The 26546-nt window shown below is 42.3% G+C and overlaps 1 protein-coding gene across 2 annotated transcripts in view; it reads left to right on the top strand.

Annotated features, from left to right (window-relative positions):
- Window positions 1–188: 188 nt before the first annotated feature.
- Window positions 189–26546, top strand: part of PRKAR2A (protein kinase cAMP-dependent type II regulatory subunit alpha) — a 128077-nt gene continuing 101719 nt past the window's right edge. Inside the window, exon 1 of one of the 2 annotated variants that reach the window (XM_075938415.2) lies at window positions 189–609. In XM_075938415.2, the coding sequence (XP_075794530.1) occupies window positions 357–609 (253 nt within the window). In that variant the 5' untranslated portion in view covers window positions 189–356. The remainder of the gene's footprint in view (window positions 610–26546) is intronic. The other variant, XM_075938414.2, reaches the window with a different exon arrangement.

The raw sequence follows: 26546 nt of genomic DNA, 5'->3' as shown, positions 1-26546 counted from the left end.
GTACGCATGTGCAGAATTCCCTCCTTTTCTCCCGCAAGGAGGTTTAGCGCGTCTCTGAGCCGAGGACGCGCCTTCTGCGCGTGTCCCTACTGTGACGTACGCTCACCCTCTCCCCTATCGTCGGCGGCGCGGCTCCCCCGCGGCGCATGCGCAGCTCTGCTCCTCCGTCGGGCTCCGCCCCGCGCCGCCAACCAGAGCATGCGCAGTCGCGTGGCTCCCGTTCTCTCTCTCTCCGGAGAGGCTTGTGTGACAGCGGCGGCGGGAGCCCGCGAGCGCCCTGAGGAGGGAGGCCCCTGAGCCCGCGGGAGCCGGAGCCAGCCGGGGGAGGCGGCCCCGCGGAGGGAGTCCCCGGCACCATGAGCATCGAGATCCCGGCGGGCCTGACCGAGCTGCTGCAGGGCTACACGGTGGAGGTGCTGCGGCACCGGCCGCCCGACCTGCTGGGCTTCGCCGCCGACTACTTCACCCGCCTGCGGGATGCCCGCGACCAGGAGGCCGCCGCCGGCCCCCGCAAGGGGGTCAACTTCGACGGGGAGCCCATGCAGACCGAGTCCAACGGCGAGGAGGAGCCCGGGCGCGGCTCCGACGACTCCGACTCCGACTTCGAGCGTAAGGGCCGGGCCGGGACCCCGCGGGGGGCGGCTCCGTTCCCGCGGGAGGGGCCGCGCGGGCTGTCCGAAGGTCATTCTCCCTCAGCCGCCTTCGCAGCCCGCGCGCCCCGCTCGCGCCTCCTTCGCGCGCGCCGCCCCTCTGCCCCTGAGCAGCCCTGCCCTCCCTCGGGTGCCGGGGCAGGGGGCCCTCGGGCGGCGGTAACCCGCACGCTATGTCCCGTGCTAGAAGGGCGCAGTCCCCATGAGCTTGACAGACACGGCGCGTGCGAGTAACGCTCAGCTGCCTTCTCTGGGCTCTTCTCTCGGTCTCTCTTTGCCTTTTGTTGTCCAGAACCCAAATGTCCAACTTCTTAACAGCATGAAGTGTCCTGGCCCATCGCAAGTAGCTGTGCAGTTGAAAAGGGAGTTTGGGGTACAAAGTTAGGCCTTTATCCCACTGAGAGAGAGCCTTCTTCTGGAGGAAATCATCAGATGTATGCAGCTACCCTGTAACTGCCAAAAGGGTATTGTAGTGTCTGACTTGAACCGTTAAGGATTGAAATGTCCGTATTTCTAAGTTATGTGATATGTAAAAGTACATGCTTTTGTTCAGCCTCTACAATATATACCACAACATGGTTATTTAAGGTTAGAGTTGCAACTTTAACTGTTTTTCCTTGGCTTTCAGTATGAGTTTGAAATATCAGAGGGGTAGTTGTGCTAGCCTGTATCTGCAAAAAGTAGGAGGCCTGTGGCATCTTAAAGACGAACAGATTTGTTTGGGCATAAGCTTTCACGGGCAAAAAAACCCACTTGCAAACAAATCTGTTCCTCTTTAAGATGCTACTGGGCTCCTCATTTTTACAATATGAGCTTTGTGCTTGATGGGTTTTTTGGTGTTCATTTAAAATTACACACTATTATAAAAATTGAAATCTGTTGCTAACTTTATTACCCCATTTATTAAAAGTAGAAAATTTCAAATGTCTAATACCCTTTTTTCCATTTACATTTGTGTGCGTGTATGGTGGGAGGTTGGATGGGTAGTGCTGGGTGCTGAGTTGAGCGTACATAATGGAATGATGATGTGTATGTGTTGTAATAGTGTGTGGGCAATTGAGTTTGTTAAATAATCATAATTCGTTTAGGGTATCTGATGCTTTTTCTCCCTTTCTGCATCTGGTGGTGGTGGGAAGGCTTGTGTGCTTTTATTGGTTCCTGCCCTGAGCTGCTCTAGGGCAAAAGTGAACATTTTTTTAAGGGTTTACCCCCGACAGAATCTGCTGCTCTGTTCTACTTAGCAATAGAAATCACAGTAGTTATGTACAAGACCTAAAGTAGGTACATTTTTTCTAGGGATGTTTGTTTATTTTTGTAAAAGTGTAACTGCTGACACAGTGGCGGGGGGGACGGGGACAGGCAGCTCTGGCTTAACGCATGTATGGGATCCTGCCTCCCTGACACTTCCATGTATCAGAGGCAGCAGTGCAGGAGGAGGGACAGATGGCTCCATGGGAGCTGGCTTAAAAGCTGACTCCCCACATGTACCAGCTGCCCCCTCCCCCCTGCATTGCTGCCTCTGATATAGAGGCAGCGGCATGAGGGGAGGGGATGTCTTCTCCACAGCAGTTGATATGCGCAGGGAGCTGGCTTGAAAGCCAGTTCCCTACGTGTGCTGATTCATGCCTGCCCCCTCCTCCTCTGTTGCTTCCGTGGGAGGCAGGAATGGGGGCAGGTGGCTCTGCAGGAGCCAGCATGTGGATGGAATTGGCTTAAAAGCTGGCTCCCCATGAGCACTGGGTCCCACTCCTCTTCCCCCCCCCCCGCTGCCTCTGATAGAAAGGCAGCAAGGGGGGAGAGTGTGTGTAACCAGAAGGATTAACTGATGAGCCCAGACTTATCAGTTAATCATGTAAATAGATACATGCTAACATCTCTAATTTTTACCTGCTCTTCCAAAGTATACTCTGTAAAGTGTTATCACATAATACAGGATGCATCCAATCTATCTGTGAAGGATAAATTGAAGCCTTTATAGTTCTTTTAATTGTCAGTAATAATACTTGTTACTTTACAAACATTAGACTAATAGAATAATAGACATAGACTAGTTAATACTGTTTACATTTAAAATCTGTTGCCTTATATTTTCCTACTAGAAGTCCTATCTGGTATGGCTTTCTCTCTTTCTCCCCCCCCCCCCCCCCTTACCTTAGCTGGAGAGACCATTTCTCCCCTTCCCAGCTTCCATGACTGCCAAGGGTGTTCTGTCTCCTCTTGCACCCTTCCCTGCCCCATTGCTGTGGTGGGGGAGGATTAGGGGAAAGGGGGCTATTTACTTAGTTTGGTGGCAGGCCACATAGTGGAGCCCAATCTCTGTGTGGGTCACTCCTTTGGTGGTGTGACTGCTTCCAGTGGTGTCTCTGCAGTATGGCTTTCCCTTGCAGGCTGCCTTCAGTGGCCACTCTCAATATCATGTCCCTCCTCTCTGTGCCCTCTCTTTTCATGTTTTGGAAAACAATCCCATTCCTAGCACTTCCCATTTTCTTGGCACAACCAAACCCTGATCTTGCTTGAAGTTAGAATAAGATGAAGCTGCATACCAAATATGGAGATCCTAGCTTTTACCATTTAGGAGGAGTTCTTGAACAGACTGACAGACATTTCAAAAAATGTGTATTTCCTGCATTAGGTTGGGTATTTTCTACATTTTTTTTTGGAAACCTGGTACACTGGATCAGTTCACGTGAGTGGCTCAGTTTGTTCTGTGTCTTCATAATTTTATTTGGATTTTTTTTGGGGGGGGAGGAAAAATATGAGTATTGATACTTTTGATGTGTTCTCTTCAAGCTGTGAAATGCAATTCATTTTCAGGGTTTATTTCACAGCTTTCTTTGGTGACATAACAGCTTCTGTCATTAAAGTGCTCTACCTTTTAGAAGTATATTCACCAAATGAACTAGTACCTCCTTATTTGATAAATCTTTTGAAATAAGGATGGCCACATAGCATAGTACCCAATTTCTTTTCCTTTTTTGCTATCAAAATTAAAATAACTATTTTTACTGCAAGCTCTTTGTACATATTGTGCAATTTATTTGTGCTATTGATTATTATATTGCTAAAACAGCCCAATAGATGTGTCCTGTTTGTAAAACATGTTATGGCCACTACCACAATAAATAATAATGTTTAGTGCTAGAACTAATACTTTTACTTTGAAGTTGTTCAAGCTGACACCTACGTGCTTTAACTTTTTGTAATCACACTATTATTTCATACCCTGCCCTGGCTTTCAAAGTCCAGAAAGAAAAAGGATTTCAATGTTTTCTAAAGTTTTTGAGGTTATTGTTCTAGATTGTGGAGGGAAGCCCTAGCAAATTTGGACCAAATTAAATTAGACCCTTGGTTTTAGAAGGGAAAATGTGGTTTAACAAGCAAACCACCCTGTCTTATAAAACTGTAGAATGTAGAGCTGTGTAGAATATATATTTATGAATAAATACCCAGGCCGTCTGAAATCATCCAGCAAACTTTGGAGGTTTGATTTTTTTTTTTCCCTCACCCTCACTTAGTGTTGTTGAAACCTTCATAAGTCAGAGTACTTAATGATTTATTTTTGATTGCATACTCTCAACATAGTAGCTCCTTCTTTTTCCATGCACATTTTAGCATAACAGGATGAATTTTGAAAATGTTTAAGATGTCTAGAACAAGAAATGTACATATAAATGTGCAATGGTTACACGAGACAACATCTTAGCACCCAAAAACTAATTCCTAAGGATTAAATAAAGGTAGAAGTGCCTGCTATATTTAAATTTTCCTTGATAAGACATAATAGCTTCAACCATTCAAGTGCTATACCTTTTAGCAGCATATTCCTCAAATGAATTGCATTGATGAGACAAGCTTAGGGAATGTAAAATATTTAAAGTAAGTTCCAATATAGTAGCATCAAATCTAGTTAAATTTGCATGCGGTACAAGAAGAAATGCTTGTTTGTACTGTTGAATGCAATCAGAGCAAGTACAAAAAAAGTGAATCAGATGAAAGGGACTCTGCTGATTGAAAAGTTATATAATTATGTATGTTAATGTGAAATGAATGGAGGTTAAACTCTGCAAGTTTTCACCTTGGTTTTCAGGACTGGCTTGCCTTATGTCTTAGGCTATGAAGAAAGTAGTAAGCCATGTATTTCTGTTGTGTTCTAATCAGGTTCTTGGCCATAACATGAAAATTTTGGCTTTGTTTCTGTCAGGCAAGACGTGTAATCCAGCTTTTTTTCTTTTCATATCTGTGTTTGATTCTTAGTGTACTGTATTTCCTTTGTTACACAAATGAATTATTCTTCATACAAACAATGCAACAGTTAAGGAATCTTCATTTACATATTAATCAAAGTTTAGAAAAGGTGTATCCAGAGTCTTCAGTGTTACAAAAGGAATGCTTGATTAAAATATTAACAAAGAGGAAAGGAACAAAAGACAGAAAAAGACAGGAATATTTAGATCTGTTAAATGTATTCAAGTGGGCAGAGCCTGATGATTGTACATAAGGAACTAGCTGAAGTGACATAAGAACTGTTAGCTATATTTGAGAATATATGAGAGCAGGTTAGGTTCCTCAGGACTAGAGAAAGACAAACCTAGTGTCTGTCTTTAAAAAGGGGAACAAAGAGGATGACAGGGAATAATAGACCTATCAGCCAAACTTTGATACTTGGTAGAATAAATTATTAAACAATCACTTTGAAAGCATAAAAGCCAGTATGGATTTATGAAAAACAAATCACGTCAAACCAACCTAACTTTCTTTTCCAGGATTACTGGCCTACTGGACAGGAGGGAAGCTGTAGACTTGCTTGATGTTGTTTTTTTAGTAAGGCTTTTGACAAAATCCTCTTGACTGTTTTCATATGCAAACTAGGGAAATATGCACTCTATGGGGTGAAAGATCATATTGCAAGTGTAGTTGTCAATGGTTAGCTGTCATACAGAGGGAGTATCTAGTGTGGTTCTATAGGGGATCACTTCTGGAGCTGGTATTATTCATTATCTTTGTTAATGATTTGGACAATGAAGTGGAGAGTGCACTTATAAGATTGGTGCATGACGCCAGGCTGAGGGAGGGTGCAAGGAATTGGAATGACCATGACAATTAGAGAATTTGTTTGAACTCAACAAAATGAAATTCAATAAAGATAAATGCAAAGTACTACACTTAACAAGGAAAAATCATGTACACAATTACAACAAAATGGGGAATAACTGTCTAGTGATAGCATTGTTGAAAATGATCTAGAAATTAGAATTGATCACAAAGTGAATATAAATCAATGTCCTGGCACTTACCTAAAATAATTAAACTCTTTAAACAACAAAAAGCACCAATCCCTCCCCCCAATAACCCTGACTAATTTTGCAGTTGCTCCAGTCACAAAAGACATGTTAATGTGCAGTAAAAAGTAATAAATATATTTGAAATTAGGACTGAAAAAATAGCAAAGTGTTCAATGAGTATTTCACACTGCGTTTACGTTTTTAAAGGTTTACACTCAAGCTTCATATGCTCTTAAGAAATACTAGATTTTCTTTCTGAGCGGGGGAAAAAACGGGAGGGGAAACAAAACCAAAACACACAAATGTAAGAAAATTTACAAATTCTTTTTGGTGAGTTGTCACTCTCTGGTTCTTCCAAGTTTTCCAGTACTCTTGGATTCCTTTTGTAAACAACTCCAGACATGCTTCCCTCTTGCTCTTTTCCTTTGCCTTATTCACCCACACATGACTTCATGCTGCCTATTCTACTAAGAACGGCCTGCCAAGTATACTTTTTCCTTTTTCAAAATATTCCTGAAAAATCAGTCTGTTCTGTGAAGTAGTAGATATGTAAACAACACAGAAATCTTGTTTTTGTTGTCTGCTTATGTTTTAATATAAATGTTAATATCACATTGGCACAGTTTGGTCTTTTATAGAGAGCATCTACATTAAAAGTTTTACATAAAGAGCATTGTTTTTGTTGGTTAGTCTTTATTGTTTTTTCTACATCTGGATAAATTACTTGGTGAATTAATACAAAGTATTGAAAATCTGATCATAGTCAAAGAGTTAATAAATTTACATGGTTGGAAGATATAATTTGCTTTCCCTTTGTACTGGGGAAAAAACCTTTTGTAAACTAAGTCAAACTTCAGATATAAAATGTTGATACCTTAATAGGACAATTGAGATTTCTTAAACAAATCTAAGCAATATGCAGCAAATAGTAGGTGCTAACCTTATATACAACAAAATATTTTATCAACAGTTCTATCATGGGGGTAGATCTGTAGCTTTCCTTTTGTAGGACTAATCCTATCTCAATCCAAAAGTTACGACTGTGTGCTTGGAGCAAGGTAGCCAATGCCAAAAGTTCAGCATCAGTCTTTTAACAGTTGAGTAAAAATAACAAACTCGGAATTTGGCGGTTTCTGCCTTCAAATAAACACATCTTCAAAGGCAAGTGCTTAATAGCAGTGCTTCAAGGCAAGGCCTTGACCAAGTCATGGGACTCTGAGTTAGCACTGAGGAACTCTTCCTCTGTTCCAGCACTGTGTCTAAGAAGAAGCAGGCAAGCCTTCTTAATCATCCTACTGACTCCTGATTTGTTAGTGTCTCCTTCTGGCCCTTTCAGGCCAATGGAAGACCAAGTATTGTTGGGAGCATGGGCTTGGGTGGGTTTTCCATCAGCAGAGGTACTTCGGGGCACCACCACCTCCAGTAATAGGCAGAGAGAGCCTGACAGACTTCATCACAAGCACCTACCCGTTTGGCTTTCTTTTAAGTCCATGTTCATTTTTGTTCACCATATCTCCATAATATTGATCAGATACAATCCTTGCTTTCATTTATATTAATATATAATCTTTTTTGATCACTCATCTCATCCCGGGAATTGATTTTATATTTAACATATTTTGTCTAAAATTACTTCACTTGTGTTCTCAAATTACCTTCAGTTTCTTCATTTTTTAATTGAAACCTAATTTTGAAAGCTTCTGAACTTTTTTTTAGTTTAATATATTGTTCTGTCTTCTGCACTGGTGTGTTTGGTAGCTTCGGAAGCGTCAACTGTATTCTCTTTTCCAGTGAGAATTATCCTACCTCCCTTGCATTTTTAGAGTATAGCAAGGATATTTTAGTTTTCTTGGTTTAACTATTCCCATGTAGGCTGTGAGAACTAAGCAATACATGAACTCTTTACTCAGGGTCTCAGTTTTATTTCTGCTTCCAGTGGTGTTGTAGACAGTTTGGTCAGGATATATGAGAGAAAAGGTGGATGAAGTGATTGCCCCAACTTCTTCTGGTGAAAGAGACAAACTTTTTAGTTACTCAGAGCTCTTTTTGGAACTTTGTGTTAGGAAAATGTGTCCAGGACCAGCTGAGCAATTAAACTATTGCTGTCAGTGAGGTGAATAAAAGCAGTGCACTTTTTAAAGGGTCAGTCTTGTTAAAAGTGTGCTGTAGCTGTGCAGTCAACTGGAACAGTTGCAAAAGTGGCCTAGAACAACTTCACAGAACTTGGCTGCCTATGGTGAGTATTAGATCTTGAATATTGGCTAGTAAATACAGCAGTTTTATGAGGCTGGACTAAAGTTTATATTATGTATTTTTTACATTACAATGAGCCTATGTAACAGTTTCTTTAAAGGCCTGTGGAGCTGAGCAGTGGCAAGATAAGATTGAGTAAAGATTAGCAATGTCACAAGCAAGTGATGTGTGGCAGAAACTGATGCCTTCCCAGAGTTAACCTGTTGTTGTGCAAACCACTTGATTTCATTCAGCGTTGCCTTGCTTTGACATTAGTGTTGCTGAGCATTGAGCTAAGATGTCACATTGTTTGTTTTGCATGTCCATAAATCTGTCTTAGCCTCTAATCCTATTAATAAGAAAAGCTGACAAAGGTGGCTGCTTGTAAGAGGCAGCACATTTCTTTTACTAAACTACAAAGTCCATTAATCTTAAGAAAATTATTTCTAAATTTAGCTCAAGAGTATTCAATATCAGTCGTACTTAGAAAAAGGTAAACTACAAATGCATTCTTTAAGAGGACATCAATTGGCAATTTTATAGAGTAAGCTAGAACGCTAATATAAAGAGAGAAGATATTGTTTTTAATCTTACTATTATTGTAGGAGAAGCCCAAAGATTTTTCAGCACTGTTGAGAAGTCTTAGTGTTCCACCTGTAAAAATGTTTTGATAGTGAGCTGACTAACCAGTGTAGGTCAAAAACTCTTGCAGAAGACTTTGAAAACAAACTGTTTCATCTTTTGCTACTTTATAAATCACAAAGACACCCTGAAGAGTATTAGTCAAAGCCAAAAAAGGTGGCATTTATTTTTTAATCTGAAGAATATGAGCTCTTATGTTCTCTGTATGTGTGGAAGAAGCAGCTGGATGTCAGAGAGTATAGTATATATTATAATAGCTCTCAGACATTAGTCTGAAGAGCTGGGTTGTTGAATCTTTAAAAAGGATCAGAAGGGTAGCCGTGTTTAGGTTTTGTTTTTGTTTTTTTTTGTTTTTTTTCAGTTACAGGCTAACAACAACGAATGGTCCTGCAGCACTGTTGGTTGTTTAAGTTCTTTAAAAAGGATGTATTTTTTTCCAAAATTGTAGTAATTGAATTTAGTGTTAACAAATAAAAAACAGAATTTTGAATAGTTTGACTGAAAGCTTCTTACATTTGCTCACTTTTCACTCTTGACTTTTAATACCATTTCATTAGTAGTCCAATCACCACAGTCTTCTAGGGTGGAAAAACCTTCCAGTTTTATTTTAAAAAGTCTCTCTCTTCTCCTCCCCCCCTCCAGGCCTTTTAACCTGCTTGTAAAACAACAAGAACAAGTAGTTTAGGTCTGTATTTATCATTTTAAAAAATTAAGAACAGAAAAAAGGATGAAAAAATTTCCTGTGGAAAGTGGGGATTACTACATAAAAATATGGGGGCGGGAAGGGAGATAAAAATCTAGCATACACTAGAAGGATTGGGTTTAGTCAGTGCCTAGATGTAATTCTTTTTGGAGCAAAAACTCAAGATACATGTGGTATGAAGTTATATTGTTGATTAAGTAGGTTGTTACTGAGCTAATATCTTGGCATAGTGTGGTTGGGACATTGTGCTTCTTAAGGTGTTTATGAGAAATGTAAATAAATTCTCATTTTACAGTTATTAGAGATCTTGCTGCACTTCCCCAAACAGTTGGGTATTAACACAATGTGCTCCAGTTTGGTAACCACATTCTCTCTTTTCAATGCCTCCCTGTATTGAGTGGAATATAATATTATATTATAATAATATAATAATAATATAGTTTTAAGATTTTGTAAATTGTTGCTTTGTGCTGCTAAGAAAATGGTTACAAATGAAGAGAAGTAATTTTATATATAGTTTGTGAAATGCTTTGGAATTCTTCAGGAATGAACATGCTAAATATATACTTTTTTAATGCTTGAACACTTTAGGATAAATTCATAATTCAGTTACATCCATTAAAAGTGCAGTGTTCTGCATGTGCTTACTAATATTTATCAAGTTTTATAAAGAATTTTAACATGGAGATTTAGTGCTGCAGTGGGTTTAATACAGTAGATAAAAAGATCTACTTTATGGGATCAGTCTGCAAGCTAACTGGGTTTACACAAAGGATTACTGCTCTGCTCTTTAAACCAAGCTTGTTTATATAAAGAGCCAGTATTTACTTCTGAATGATGATTCCTTGAAAAAATGTTATGGTGGGAACTGTAACTTAACTCTACAGTTACACAAGTGCACTCCAGTAATTATACTACAAGAGCTTTGATTGCTTCCATTGACGATTCATAAATATGAATGCTAGTCAAATAGACATGTTTGTAGAGTTATGCTATTATGGCTTATCTCTTCTAGTTTATTTTCTGATACTTTCACAGGTCCTATCAATTCTACAAAAATGGCAAGGTGTGAAGCACCATGTGTCTTATTAGACTGGTCTTATGTAGCACTATAATAGATGACTTATCAAAGAAGGCAAAGACATAGTTTAGGGAGGTAGCTAGTGATGAGTAATTCTGAGAAACATTATATAAGATCCATTCAATGGGTATTGCAAAAAATCAGTAAGGAGACTAATACTCAAGTGTCTCTTTTACATAAAGATCTGTGCATATGGAGTCCTTTTGAAGACTTGCAAGACAGAAAGATAGAGAATATGATGTATAAACCTGGTCACTTTGTGAAGCCAATATCCTTTCCACAGCTGATGCAGCATTTGAGGGAAGGTTGTTACAGATGTTATGGTCCGGGAACAATTCTACATGGGTAAACTGAATAATTCTTTCCTCTTGATGGATGACTTATTAACTTCTGTATTCCACTGTGAAGTCTAGCAGACCAGGAAGGGATTGAGAGGGGAAATTTTGTCCCATCTTTTTCATTGTCAGATAGACCGGTGCTCCCTCAAAGAATGGCACTATGTCCAGAATGTTATTCTGGCGAATGCTCATTTGTTTGGTATTTGAAAGGGAAGAAGGTGGTCCATCCCTAAACTTCATATCGAGGCTTTGCTGCAAGTTATTGGAGTTTCATAGCATTTTTAAACATTATTACAGACTTTTTTCAGCTTTGGATTTTACCATTCTGGAGAATCCTAAGACCAGACTCAGAGGAAAGATATACAGTAAACTTCCGATAATCCGGCACCTTTAGGACCCAGGGGGTGCCAGATTATCAGATATGCTGGATTATCGGAAGGGGGGGCTATGAGGGGTCTGGGGTGGGGGGATGGCGCTGCGGGACCAACCCAGCAGCACCCCAGCTGCTCTGCCCCAGGCGTCCCCAAGTCAGCCACTGCTGAAACTGACCAGCGGCTGATTCGGGGAAGCCCGGGGCAGAGCAGCTCCAATTGTCCGGCTGCCTCGAGCACTTCCGGGTTCCAGATGGTGCCGGACTAGCAGGAGTGCCGGACCTCTGGATGCCGGACAACTAGAGTTTTACTGTACTCTGCCTCCAGTTGCTCTGAGAAGGAATGCTCCATTCTGAAAGCTGACGTGGAAGTCGAAATAATGAAAAGTCACAGGCAAGACAATTCCCTTCCCCCCTCATTGTTTTTTCTGCTAGAAGGATAATTCTGGAGCTGATATGATTTAGAATAAGAGTTTAAGGCCAGAAGGGACCATCAGATTATCTAGCGATCTCCTTTGTCACAGGCCACTGGCACACTGAACCCAACAACCAAAATCAGATGAAAACATTATAGCTCACTGACGACCAGGCTATGCTGTGCCACAGGGAGCGTACGTCTACACTTGCTCTCTGGTTCGAATTAGGGATGTAAATGTAGCTTACCGAAATTGCTAATGAAGTGGGGATTTAAATATTCTGTGCTTCATTAGCATAATCTCGCCCATGCGCTATTCCTCTCGCCAGCTGATTCTAACCAGGAAGTGCACTCCAGGACGCGTTAGTTTGAATCAAATCCCTTGGTTCAAACTAACGTTATGCCTCATTTTTAGAGTAACATTTTTTGAAAAAATGAGGCGTAACATTAGTTTGAACCAAGGGGTTTGATTCGAACTAACGCGTCCTGGAGCTCATTTCCTGGTTCGAATCAGCTGGCAAGCAGAATAGCGTGCAGGCGAGATTATGCTAATGAAGCGCAGGATATTTAAATCCCCGCTTCATTAGCAATTTTGGTCGGCTACATTTGCATCCCTAGTTCGAACTAGGGAGCAAGTGTAGACGTACCCGGAGAGAATAAGAGGGACTGAGGTGCACCAATGACCCAGGCCCCTGCAATGGCATGGAAATGATTGAGCTATACTTAGATAATCCCAGCAAGTGACTCACATCCACGTGGTAACATAGTATAGAGGAGTATGACCTCCCGCCCTCTCCCCAAATCACTGCCAGAAATTCTTTCTTGGCTCCACATAACATGATCAGAAGATCCTAGGAATGTGAGCAAGAACCAGCCATCCAAGCACCAGAGAGAGAATAGTTGGTGCCACTTCAGGGCATCATCCCACTCCTTCCAGTGTTCCACCTCTAGCCACGACTGTCTCTGTTGAGCACAAGAAAGAGACCAACCCTTTTCGGCCAAAATATACGGGTGGAGCAGGCATGTGGCTGGCTAATGTCCTGAAGCATGAGTTGGAAGGAATGTAAGACATAAACTAGAAACAAGCCTCAGGGCTGAAGATCTTGTCTCCCATGATCAGAAACAATTTTGTCATATAGTTAACACTTGTACATTTACTTAGCCCTCTTAAAACTAATTAAGTTGTTTGCCTCCACAACTCCTATTGTGAGGCTGTTCCAGATCCTTACTCTCTGATGGTTAGAATTTGTTCATGGACAGTTTATATCCGTTTGTTCTTGTGCCAGCAGTGTTCTTTAGCTTAAACAGCACTTGACCCTTACTGGTGTTTACCCCTTGATTTATTTATAGAGAATAGTTATATACCTGTTCAGCCTTCTTTTTTGCTAGGTCAAACAAGCCAAGCTCTTCCAACCCTCCTCTCATAAAATAAGCAATTATTTCCCTGGTCATTGTAATAGCGCTTCTCTGTAGCTGTTCAAGAAAGATTAATTCAAACTGGAACAGTGGGTGACCAGAATTGTACACAGCATTCCAAATGATGTCTTACTGGTAACTTGTACAGGGCTGTTAGTACTTCTCTATTTGTACTGGAAATTCCTTGCCGAATGCACCTTATATTTGACTTTTTCACGGCCTCATCTCATTGATGGGTTAGTCATCCTATGATTGACTAGCATGCTTAAGTCGCTCTCCTTTTCTGTTGTTTCCAACTAGAGATGTTCATGGGTAACCAGTTAAACGGTTACCAGCCCCCGCTCACAGCCCAGATGCAGGTGGAGGACTGCTCTAGCCTCTCTGAGCCCCTCCGTCTCCGGGAGCTGTGGCAGCCCCCCACCTGTGTCCCTTTGGTTGGTTAAATGGCTAGCATTACATTTAACCATTTAATTAGTTAAATGGGATTTTACATCCATACTTCCAACTGATGAGCCTCTAGCTTGCAGCAGAAATTCTTATTAGACCCTAAATTAATGACCTCACACTTAATACTGTTGAATCTCATCCGGTTTCTATTATTCCAGTTCTCAAAGTCATCCAGATGTTCCTGTATAATATTCCGATCCTTCTCTGTGATCCCAACTTGTATCATCAGCAAATTTCATCAGCCCATTACTTTTTGTGCCAGGATCATTCATAAAAATATTCAATAAGCAGAGGTGACTAGTGATGAGAAGTGGGGGAACCACCAATCACGTGATCTCCTACAGCCCAGGGAATGGCTGGGACAACCTCTCTCTGCTATTCTACCTCTTTCCCCTCCCCTAAGTGATGCAGCCCAGAGACTAGTGGCGTCGGTGCTGGCAGCCAGGCTCTGCTCCCTCCCACTTACTGACAGCAGCGGGGAAAGCAGAACAATGGCCTTATCTCACTGTGCTCCTTGGGCCACATCATTCCGCTTCCTGTGAGTGAGTGTGGAGCAGTCCTGCCCCCTCACCCAAGCAATGCAGCTGGAGTAGCGCAGGGAACTGGGGCTTTTGCTCTGCTTGCCCCGCCATTGCTGCTGCGGGCACCAGACCCCTCCCACTAGTCCTTCTGCGGACTGTTGGCCGCCCCCTCCCTCCCACGGTGGCATGTGCCTCCCTGTTACCCTCCTTCACTTGTCCCCTGTGTCAATAGGGTTGGTTCCAGGACAGGTCCTTGAGGAATTCCACTAATAACTTCTCCCCAGTCTGATGTTTTGACCAGCCTACTTGTGTTTGTAAGGCTCTTGGATCCTATAGTGGTGGAGGCTATAGATATGCCTCTTGCAAAAACAACCAAAAACCATGTTAATAATTTTAGTTGAACATTTATTTTTGCAGACAATTACAAAGATTCCTATATTTCTATTTTAAGGGGCTAAATCTTTATAAGAACAGCCATACTAGGTCAGACCAAAGGTCCATCTAGCCCAGTATCCTGTGCGCCAACAGTGGCCAAATGCCCCAGAGGGTGTGAACACAACAGGTAATCCCCACGTGATCCCTCTCCTGTCATCCATTTCCAGACAAAGAGGCTAAGGACCAGTGTTCCCTCTATGCTGTGTGGCACCACAGCTTCACAGGTGATTAATCAACCCCGCCCAGTCAGAAGCTCAGGGCTCTGGATTTGATTGACTGGGCAGGGGTGATTAATCACCTGTGAAGCTGTGCTGCCTGCAGCTTAAAGGGAACACTGCTAAGGACACCATTCCTAGCCATTGATAGACCTAACCTCCATGAATGTATCTAGCTCTTTTTTTGAACCCCTTTAAAGTCCTAGTTTTCACAACATCTCTGGCAAGGAGTTGCACAGGTTGACTGCGCTGTGTGAAGAAAAACTTCCTTTTGCTTGTTTTAAACCTGCTACCTATTAATTTCATTTGGTGACCTCTAGTTGTTATGTTATGGGAAGAAGTAAAGAACTTTTTCTTATTCGCCTTTTCCATACTAATCATCAGGGCTCGCCGAACCGCGGTGAGCCCCGCTCGCCAGCTGCGCTGTCCGGCGATCTGCGCATGCACAGATCGCCCAAACCTGGCTCTTCCAGGTTGCAATCGACTCGCCACGGGCGAGTCGATTGCATTATTTGTTGAGCCCTGCTAATCATTTTTGTTGCTCTTCTCTGAATGTTTTCCAGTGTCAATATTATCTCTAATTATATGGATTTTGATTAGATCAGTTTCTGAATGCTCGAGTAATATTTTAATTAAATACTTCTGCAATGTCATGTAATGTCATATAATATTTTTGAATTGGATTTAAATATGGTTCTCTGATACAGCATAATTAGATTGTTCAAAAGAGGGCCAACATTCCCTAGTTACATAGGGTGCCAATCTTGCATTGTATGCCACATGAGTAGTGCCTTGTACTCATGTAGAGTCTCACTGAAGTTGCCTTATTTCTCACTGTTGGAAGCTTTTGAGTGCTATGGATATAGTACTTTGTGATTTAACTGAGGATAGTAATGTGAAGGTGCAATTCCTAGGATTAAGTGATTACTTCTGTCCACTAATTGTTTTCTCAACGCCTGTATAAACTTTTATACGTAACAACCAAGAGGAGTTAACATTTAGCCTTGTATTTAAATAGGCTTATAATGTGTACTGTGTGCTGAAAGTGGCTTGATGTTGCATTTACTAGGTAAAATATGTATTTGTTGGTAAGATTTGTAAATGGCAGCTATGATGGTTTTCGTAACAGGGAGTTAATCTGGAGTTTGTTCTTTTCAGTACGTTGCACCTGGTGCCATTAAAGAAGTATGACATAAATTTCTGATAACTTTTTTATACTGCACTTCCAAAGGTGAAGATATCAGCGGCTGCTTTGATCTTTCTGCACAAACTGAATTATTCAGGGATAAATCCCTCATTGAATACTACAAATCAGTATAAAGCAATAAATGTCTGATGAGCCCAATAGAACTCAAAAGCAAAAGCAAAGTTTCTCAGATGTGTCTTTCTTAGCGTATATTTTTAAAGCCATAAACCTTAACACAGAGCATTCCCTCCCGCCCATGAGTGTATGAAAGTGTTTCAATCAGCATTTTTCCTTGCTGAAACAAAAATGACTGAGAGTGTCTACATTACAAAGTTCTATCATCAAAACTTGTCAGCCCCCCAAATCAACAAAACAGAAATTGCTGGAGGGTGTTCACACTTGATCCCTTCGTTGACAGATCACATCCACACTGGGGGCACCATCATTGCCAGTGTGAGCAATGTGCAGTGTGGGGGGAAGGGAGAGCTGATATCTGCTCATCTTGGGATTTCCTCTGCTTATACTGTGGGTTCTTCAGCCAGGGCGGGGCTCCTCATTCCTGCCTAACCCCGCTGTTGCTGGGGTTTTCAAAACTGGGCTGGGGCTCCCCAGCTGCTACCTGGCCCAGCTGCTGCTGGCCCAGCCAGGGCTCCTCAGCCCTGTGTTCTCTGGCTGGGTCCCACTGCTGCCTCCGAGGCTCTTTGGTCCAGCAACATCCATGGCCCTGTCACATGATGGATGTTGCTGGACCAGAGTGTCCTGGATTTGGGAGGTTCAGCCTGTAATAGTTCTACTAGTCCTCCAGTAAACATGGGGTAGTGAAAAGTTGATCTTTCTAGTGTAAATACACCAACAGAAAACAGACTATTTAATACGTTTTAGGCCTTTCTAGTTGTAAGAAAAAAAGCAAAATGGGCACAAACCTAAAATGTGCAAAAGCCTGAGTGTGGTCAGTTCTCCCTTTATGTAGACATATTAATACCGAGAATGGAAATTACAGCTTTTGAGAAACATGCAATGAGACTGTAAAGAATAATGGAAAAGATCATATTAAAAAGGGCTAGAATTAGTTTCTAAATTATTTTAATGGTCCATGACAATGGGCAACATAGATCTTTAAATTTATAATTTTATGCAGTTTATTTTCCATAATTGTTCATATTCAAAGGCTAAATATATTCAGTACTTGTCATTATGAAGAATACCTTTAAAGTCATTTAATAGTGTGGAAATTTAGACATCAGACATTTTTAGAAGCTATTCACTCTTACTGTTTAATGAGCATGGTATGGTATAAACTTCATTTGGCAATTATTTTCTAATTTACCTAGTCTTTCTATTAGACATATTAAAACCTCTGTATTTTCTCAAAATTGTGGGAAATTGTTTTTCCTTTTATAACTATAACTATTTCTGTCTTGTACTGAAGTGAACATGGTATCTCTGCAACCGCATACAAATTTATCCATAATTCGGTATATACGGTTTCAAGAAACATTATATATAAGGACTTGAGTCTATTTCCGAAGTTCCCCTCTCAAAGTTAGTATATCTTTCTTCGTTCTTTGTGTCTTTTGCCGTGAACTCTAATACATCACTTCTGTATTTGTCCCCATTTGTCAAATATTTAATAGTCTGCTGTGAACTTTAAGACTTCATTATTTTTACAACATTATGATAAAATGTTAGTGCATTATAAAATACTATAAATTATAATTCAGTTTTAATTGTCAAAATGAATTAAGTTAACCTGGTACTGTATTAGCTTTTATTATGTTTCCTAATTTGCTAATTTGCAGTAGTTTTCTGTTATTAGTGTAAATTAGTAAGATACCTCTATAAATTAGTAAATGGTTTGGTTGTCCAGTGACATGCTCTAGATTCATTATTATTGGTCTGTCAGTAAATCAAAGGTTCCTAACTGTGGTTCATGGCAGGTCACTTGTTGGCTTGAGGAAGTGTTGCTGTGGTTCATTTTAAAAAACAAACAAACAAACAAACAAAAAAACCAATATGCTGAAACCACCTCATTTACACGTTTAAAAAAATATTTTCCTGCTTTTGCTGTCTCATGGATGCTATACTATTACAATTGAGATAGTGATAACGGATGGGAGGGCAGGTCTGCATGAGACAGACAGTATTTCAAAGTTGTGGTTCACATTATAAAGAAGCAGGGTTGATAAAGGTTTTCCCTAATGTGAACAAAATTAAATTGGAAGAAAAATTAACCCCCCACTCCACAAAGCTCTCTGGGACTTAACAAAGTGTTTGCAAAATTCACCCCTTCCATTTTGCTTGTCTTGATGAATCTTTCCCATGTTTCATCTGTCACCTGCATTACAAACTGTTGAGAGCAGGGACTGTGTATTCATACGTATCTGTAAAATGTTTGTCATACTGGTGCAAATTAAAAGGGTGAAGACAGTTACCATCATGAAAGCCTTTTAATAGATTGCAATATTGTGTCAGTCTATGAAATTGGGTTTTAATGGCAAAATACATTTGCTGCATTATCCAAGACCTATAACAGTGCTGTTTGCAACAACAATGAAGAAATGGCAGAGCCATTTCCCAGCAGAGTGACAAATGTATGCAAGTGACCGGTTACAGACAGCAACAGGGTGAAACTGCTCTGAAGGACTTAAGGGCTTCCTGATAGGTGCTATGGTAATACAAATAATAAAAATAATATGACTCAGCAGGGGTTGAAGGAAGAGGTGTGTCTTCTTTCAATGGATGAGAGAAGCAAGGAAAAAGAATTCTGAATACTGCAGCCTACAATGTTTTAAGGTATTTCATGAATTTTTTATGTATGATTAATTGTATCCTGAGGCAAAGGCTTGAAACACACCGTGGCACTGTATTGGTTCATTTCTCGTTAAGTTAGCCCATCAGCTTACTTAACTGTCACTTTATAGCAGTGTTTCTCAAAGTGGTCCTCAGATCCACTCTGGGAAACCAGCTAACTGGCCACTCCATTTTGTTTATTTACCGGCTTCACATCCCCGGAGCTTGTGGCTCCCATTGGTTGTGGTTTGCCTTTTGCAGTGAAGGGAAGCTGTGGGAAGTAGCATGCGCCCAGCTTCTGCTTCCTGTGGCTCCCGTTGGCTGTAAATGGCGAACCGTAGTCCGTGGGAGCCACGAGGCTATGTGGTTGCAGAGCTGGTAAACAAACAAACTGGAATGGCCAGTTAGCAGGTTTCTCGGAATGGATCTGCAGACCACTTTGAGAAACATTGTTTTATAGGAATGGAGGTACTTTCTTCCAGGGCCTATGTTGAATTTTTGAGTTACAAGAATTTTTGTATGTGTATTCTTAGTTGTAAAATGAAAAAAGTAATGTCTTAGAATATATATTTTAAATAAGCTCAACTGAATGCTTATGATGCAATTTAAACGGTTTTCAAATGAATACATTTTCTTAGGATCTTTTCTTGTAATTTTCCAGCGTTCGATGTTTTTGGTACACCATCTTTCATTATACATTACAGCTTTAGTACTTCCCAACTAAGGACTTTCAGAGTCTAAATTTTAAGTCAGTCATATGAAGAGATTACTTAGGAAATTGTTTATATTAGCTATTTGCCAAAACAAATTGATACATGCATTCTATAAGATGACTCTGTAAATAGCTGTGGAGGTAGGTTTTTCATTTTTTTTAAAGGGGTCTAGTAGCTTATCTTTTTATTGTTTTGGTGATCTCCTCTGGACTCTTGCCAGATGCCTATATTTTTTTTAGACTGTGGTGCCCAGAGCTGGACACAGTACTCCAGCTGAGGCCTCACCAGTGCTAAGTAGATCAGGACAGTGACCACCTGGCTATGCTGCTCCTATTAGTAGTATACCCCAGAATATTAATCTTTTCTGTAATTACATCACAGTGTTGACTAGTCAATTATTCCCCATTTTGTAGTTGTGTATTTGATTTTTTTTCCTGTGTAAGTGTAGTATTTGGCACTTGTCTTTATTGAATTTCATCTTATGGCTTATCTAATTTGTCAAGTTTATTTTGAATGCTAATCCTGCCCTCAAAACTTCTAGCAACTCCTTCTAGTTTGGTGTCATCTGAAAATTGTATATGCATACTCTCCATTCTCTTAGCCAAGTAATTAATGAAGATATTGAATAGTATCATACCAGAACAAACTCCTATGAGACCCCCCCAGATATGTTCTCCAAGTCTGACAACAAACCATTGATAACTACTGTTTGAATGCTGTCTTTCAACCAGTTATGCACCCGTTGTACAGTAATGTCATCTAGAGCCCTGCTTTGTGTATGGGAATGATGTGGGATTGTCAAAAGCCTTACTATGTACTATGGTCTCCAGCAGACCAGGGAGAGGAAGCAAAGCGGCGGAACACGTGGGCAGCGGCTTTATATAAAACCGTGGTACATGCACATTTTGAATACTGTGTACAGATGTGGTCGCCTCGTCTCAAAAAAGATATATTGACATTGGAAAAGGTTTAGAACAGGGCAACAAAATGATTAGGGGTTTGGAACGAGTTCCATATGAAGAGAGATTAAAAAGACTGGGACTTCATCTTAGAAAAAAGAAGATAAGGGGGGATATGAGAGAGGTCTATACAATCATGACAGGTGTGGAGAAAATGAATAAGGAAAAGTTATTTACTTATTTCCACAACATAAGAATTAGGGGTCACCAAATGAAATGAATAGGCAGCAGGTTTTAAAACAAACAAAAGGAAATTTTTCTTCACTCAGCCACAGGTTGACTGTGCGAGCTCCTTGCCAGAGGATGTGGTGAAGACTAGGACTTTTAAGAGGGTTCAGACAAGAGCTAGATAGCAATTGATGGACCTAGCCTCCATGAATCTATTAGCCAGGATGGGTAGGAATGGTATCCCTAGCTTCTGTTTGTCTGAAATGGGTGGCAAGGAGGGATCATGTGAGGATTACCTGTTGTGTTCCCTCCCTCCGGGGCATCTGGCATTGGTCAGACAGGATACTGGGCTATATGGACCTTTGGTCTGACCTAGTCGGGCTGTTCTTATGTTCTCTTGGCAATCTGAACATGTAGTGGAGATAAATCTGTGATGAAATTTCAATGAGTAATACAGCAATTATAATATGCTGTATGCCTACTCCATTTTCTAGAATGTGAAACCCAAGATGATGATTTTGGAACAGCGGTACAAGGGGGACATCCATATAAGCATACATTCATATCACACTCGCATCAAAGATTATGCAGCAGGTGTGACAGTTATCGATCCTTATTGTTACTCCAGTCAGTCAAATGGCCAGGTAGACTGAGCATGCGGAGGGGAGGTGGGTCTCTTCCAGATAAGTCCAGAGCTCCACTGTTGTTGTAGAATGACGCAAAGCCCCTCAGCTCTTGCCCATCTCCTATCTGGTCAGATCTTCATGTAAGCCTATGGACTTTGCTGTGTCGTGCTTGCACTGTTATTTTTCGCCATGCTTTCATCAGCAATGTTTTGTGTTCACAGCGATCCTCCATCTCCTTATCTCATATCTTGTTATTGATTGGGAGGGGGAGAAGGAGGGATGCCTTTTGCACTTTAGTGTTGCCAGTTTGCACTCTGTCCAACTATCTAGGGTCTCAGGATGATGATGCTGGCATCTTGCTTCTTCACTCTCTCTTCTGTAATTTGCTGGTATCTTTTATCTACTCACATTCCATACAGACCTCATTCACACACAGCACAGTACAATGATTTCCAAAGCAAACCTCTAACAGGACAGAACGATTCTATCAAGGCAGAACAGAACAAACTATCCAGTATTATTACATCAGTATAGAACATTGATCAAAACAGTTTCATCAAGTAACTAACAATAAAGGACAAAACAATTTCATCTCAATTTAAATCAATACATCCATACTCATTTTATTAGTTTTTATGAGGGAGTGTAGGGAATAGTGAATGTTGTTTTGATAATAGTATAACGTAGAAATCACACTCCCGCCCCAAAATGCCTGCTATATCCAGAGCAACAGCAAATTTAAGTTAAATTGTGAGAGCTACAAAAGATAAAAAGATTATATAACAGGTTCATAAAAGCATCTCATTAGAGTTCTGATTTTTTTCCTTCTATGGTTTTATAAAGTGAAGTGCCTGGGGAATGGTTGTCACGTTACACGGTGATGATTTTGAAGACTCTTATGTAAAAATTGATTCATGTTTCACAGGATTATTAATTGTTTGCTGCTTATAAGAGATCTATAAGATATTTGCTTTCTTTTTCTCCTTCACTACCATTAGTCTTTTGTACCCCTGTGTTTGTAGATACAAGAGAACTTACTAAGCATTCTAGTTTGTAGGCCTCAGTCCTGGAGTTGGATCTGCAAGGATATCCTATTGTCCCTGCTTGGGCTACAGAAATCAGCAGGGCTCCTAAAGGTGCCAAAGCCTGCTTAGGTAGATCCCAATTACAGGACAAGGCAGAAATCTCTGTTTCTGCTGAGATTCAGACAGCCTGTGTTGGCTAGGGATGTAAGCATAAGCTCATTGGATAGTTGAGTTGTCATTTGACCTACTCGCTCTCCCCCCTTCACTGCCTCTAGCAGAGAGATGCAGCAAGGCGGGGCGAGCAGGAGCCAGTGATGGGGGGAGCCAGCTTAAAAGCTGTTTTCCCCCCAGCACCGTCTTTGCGGGGGTAGGGGAGGCAGAGGCCTCCCTACTGCTGCGCCTCTGATTGCTTTGGAAGAAGTGTCCACACACAGCTGATAATGTTCTGTTTTTTATCATTGCCCTGTGTGAGACATAGTGATTGTCTGAGCTCCCCACCGACACAGGCTGCTTTGGAGGTGGGGGACGCTGCAGTGAAGCAGCATCTGGCCATGGTGGCACAGGCTGGCCGTGGATAGTGGCTGGTCCAGCAGGCAACCACTGTCCTCGGGGGCCTCAGGGTGTTGAGCTCCCTGTGAACAGAGGCTTGTCTGCGACTCACGGAGCAGCCCCGTCTATGGGGGATACCAGTTCCCCATGGACAGAGGCTTCTGCTGGGGACCAGTCTCTGCCTGCAGCAGGCCAAAGCTCGCTGCAAACAGAGGCTGCTCCGTGGGATGCGGACAAGCCTCTGTTCGTGGGGAGCTTGAGCCGCACTCTCTCCCCCCATCCCTATGGACAGGGGCTGCTGTCAGACCAGCCTCTGTCTGTGGCCAAGCTGGGTCACCATGGACAGAGGCTGGTTTGTGGCAGCCTTCCTCCCACCACGTCCCAGCAGCCTCTGTCCTTGGTCACGTGTTTGCCGCAGCTTTTGCAGGCATTAAACGCTTAGGAGTGTGACATAGAATCATAGGACTGGAAGGGACCTCGAGAGGTCATCGAGTCCAGCCCCCTGCCCTCAAGGCAGGACCAAGCTCCGTCTACACCATCCCTGACAGATGTCTGTCTAACCTGTTCTTAAATATCTCCAGAGAGGGAGATTCCACCACCTCCCTTGGCAATTTATTCCAATATTTGACCACCCTGACAGTTAGGAATTTTTTCCTAATGTCCAATCTAAACCTCCCCTGCTGCACTTTAAGCCCATTACTCCTTGTCCTGTCCTCAGAAACCAAGAGGAACAAATTTTCTCCTTCCTCCTTGTGACACCCTTTTAGATATTTGAAAACCGCTATCATGTCCCCCCTTCATCTTCTTTTTTCCAAACTAAACAAGCCCAGTTCATGAAGCCTGGCTTCATAGGTCATGTTCTCTAGACCTTTAATCATTCTTGTCGCTCTTCTCTGTACCCTTTCCAATTTCTCCACATCTTTCTTGAAATGTGGCGCCCAGAACTGGACACAGTACTCCAGCTGAGGCCTAACTAGTGCAGAGTAGAGCGGCAGAATGACGTCACGAGTTTTGCTTACAACACACCTGTTTATACAACCTAGAATCATATTTGCTTTTTTTGCAACAGCATCACACTGTTGACTCATATTCAACTTGTGGTCCACTATGACCCCTAGATCCCTTTCTGCCATGCTCCTTCCTAGACAGTCGCTTCTCATCTTGTATGTATGGAACTGATTGTTCCTTCCTAAGTGGAACACTTTGCATTTCTCTTTATTAAACCTCATCCTGTTTACCTCTGACCATTTCTCTAATTTGCTAAGGTCATTTTGAATTATGTCCCTATCCTCCAAAGAAGTTGCAACCCCACCCAGTTTGGTATCATCTGCAAACTTAATAAGCGTACTCTCTATCTCAATATCTACATCATTGATGAAGATATTGAACAGTACGGGTCCCAAAACAGACCCTTGCGGAACTCCACTTGTTATCCCTTTCTAGCAGGATTTAGCACCGTTAAAAACAACTCTCTGACTACGGTTATCCAGCCAATTATGCACCCACCTTATCGTGGCCCTATCTAAGTTTTATATTTGCCTAGTTTATCAATAAGAATATCATGCGAGACCGTATCAAATACCTTACTAAAGTCTAGGTATATGACATCCACCGCTTCTCCCTTATCCACAAGGCTTGTTATCCTATCAAAGAAAGCTATCAGATTAGTTTGGCATGACTTGTTCTTCAGAAACCCATGCTGGCTATTCCCTATCACTTTATTACCTTCCAAGTGCATATGATTTCCTTAATTACCTGCTCCATTATCTTCCCTGGGACAGACGTTAAACTGACCAGTCTTTAGTTTCCTGGGTTGTTCTTATTCCCCTTTTTATAGATGGGCACAATATTTGCCCTTTTCCAGTCTTCTGGTATCTCCCGTCTTCCATGATTTTTCAAAGATCATAGCTAAAGGCTCAGATACATCCTCTATCAGCTCTTCAAGTATCCTGGGATGCATTTCATCAGGACCTGGTGACTTGCTGACATCTAACTTTCCTAAGTGATTTTTAACTTGTTCTTTGTGTAGCCTATCTTCTAAACTTACCCTCTCTCTGCTTGTATTCACTACGTTAGACACACCTCCAGACTTCTCGGTGAAGACCGAAACAAGTCATTGAGCATCTCCGCCATTTCCAAGTTTCCTGTTACTGCTTCTCCCTCCTCACTGAGCAGTGGGCCTACCCTGACCTTGGTCTTCCTCTTGCTTTTAATGTATTTATAAAAGGTCTTCTTGTTTCCCTTAATGCCTGTAGCTAGTTTGATCTTATTTTGTGCCTTTGTCTTTCTAATCTTGCCCCTGCATTCCCGTGTTGCTTGCCTATACAGGCAGTCCCCGACTTACGCGGATCCGACTTATGTCGGATCCACGCTTACGAACGGGGCTTTTCTCGTCCCGGAGCTTGCGGGCGGCGGGACCGCCCAGAGCGAAGTGGTCCCACCACCGCGTCCTCCGGGGCAAGAAAAGCTGCTCCGGGTCTCCCTGGTGTGCTGTGGGGGGACTCCCCAGCACAGCAGAGAGACCCGAGCAAAGCCGCACAGATGGTGGACCCCGCTGCCCGTGTGGCTTTGCTCCTTTGTCCCGGAGCAAAGCTGCACAGGCGGCGGGGTCCCGTGCCTCTACGGCTTTGCTCCTGTCTCCCTGCTGTGCTGGGGGGGGACTCCAGCACAGCAGGGAGACAGGAGCAAAGCTGCAGAGGCAGGGGACCCCGCCGCCTGTGCGGCTTTGCTATGGGTGTCCCTGGTCTGCTGGGGGGTGGGGGGGAGAGGGCACAGCTAGTGCGCCCCCCGCCCCAGCAGACCAGGCTTTTGTTGTGGATGCCTGGGGTAGAGCAGCTGGGGTGCTGCCGGGTTGGTCCTGGGGGGACCTACCCGGCAGCGCCCCAGCTGTTCTGTCCCAGACTCCAGATTCAGCCGCTGTTGAAACTGATCAGTGGCTGATTCCAGGAAGCTGGGGGCAGAGCAACTCTGCCTCAGGCTTCCTGTAGTCAGCCCCTGGTCAGTTTCAGCAGCAGCGGCTGAATCTGGAACCCGTTCCGAGTTACGTACAAATTCAACTTAAGAACAAACCTATAAAACAAACCTATAATCCCTATCTTGTACGTAACCCGGGGACTGCCTGTATTCATCCTTTGTTATTTGTCCTAGTTTCCATTTTTTATATGACTTGACATACCCTAGTAAGGAGAGGTAGATGCACTGGAGGGAGGGGAGAGGGTCCAGAGTGACCTAGACAAATTGGGGGATTGGGCCAAAAGAAATCTGATAAGGTTCCACAAGGGCAAGTGCAGAGTCCTGCACTTGGGACGGAAGAATCCCAAGCATTGGTATAGGCTGGGCATCGACTGGCTAAGCAGCAGTTCAGCAGAAAAAGACCTGGGGAGTACAGTGGATGAGAAGCTGGATATGAGTCAACAGTGCGCCCTTGTAACCAAGAAGGGCTAATGGCATTTTGGGGTTCACTGGGAGGAGCATTGCCAGCAGAGTTGGGAAGTGATTTATTCCCCTCTATTTGGCACGGGTGAGGCCACATCTGGAGTATTAAATCCCATTGTGGGCCCCTGCATTATGAAAAAGATGTGGACGCATTGGAGAAAGTCCAGTGGAGGACAACAGAAATGATTAGGGGGTTGGAGCACATGACTTAGGAGAGACTGAAGGATTTGGGTTTATTTAGTGTACAGACGAGAATACTGAGGGGGGTTTGACAGCAGCCTTCAACCACCTGAAAGGGAGGTTCCAAAGAGGATGAAAAGAGGCTGTTCTCAATAGTGATGGATGGCA

This window comes from Pelodiscus sinensis, chromosome 11, assembly GCF_052426305.1.
Source record: "Pelodiscus sinensis isolate ZL-2025 chromosome 11, ASM5242630v1, whole genome shotgun sequence".
NCBI classification, from domain to species: Eukaryota; Metazoa; Chordata; order Testudines; family Trionychidae; genus Pelodiscus; species Pelodiscus sinensis.
The sequence above is the reverse complement of the archived record's forward strand: the minus strand, read 5'-3'. Positions and strand labels throughout refer to the sequence as shown.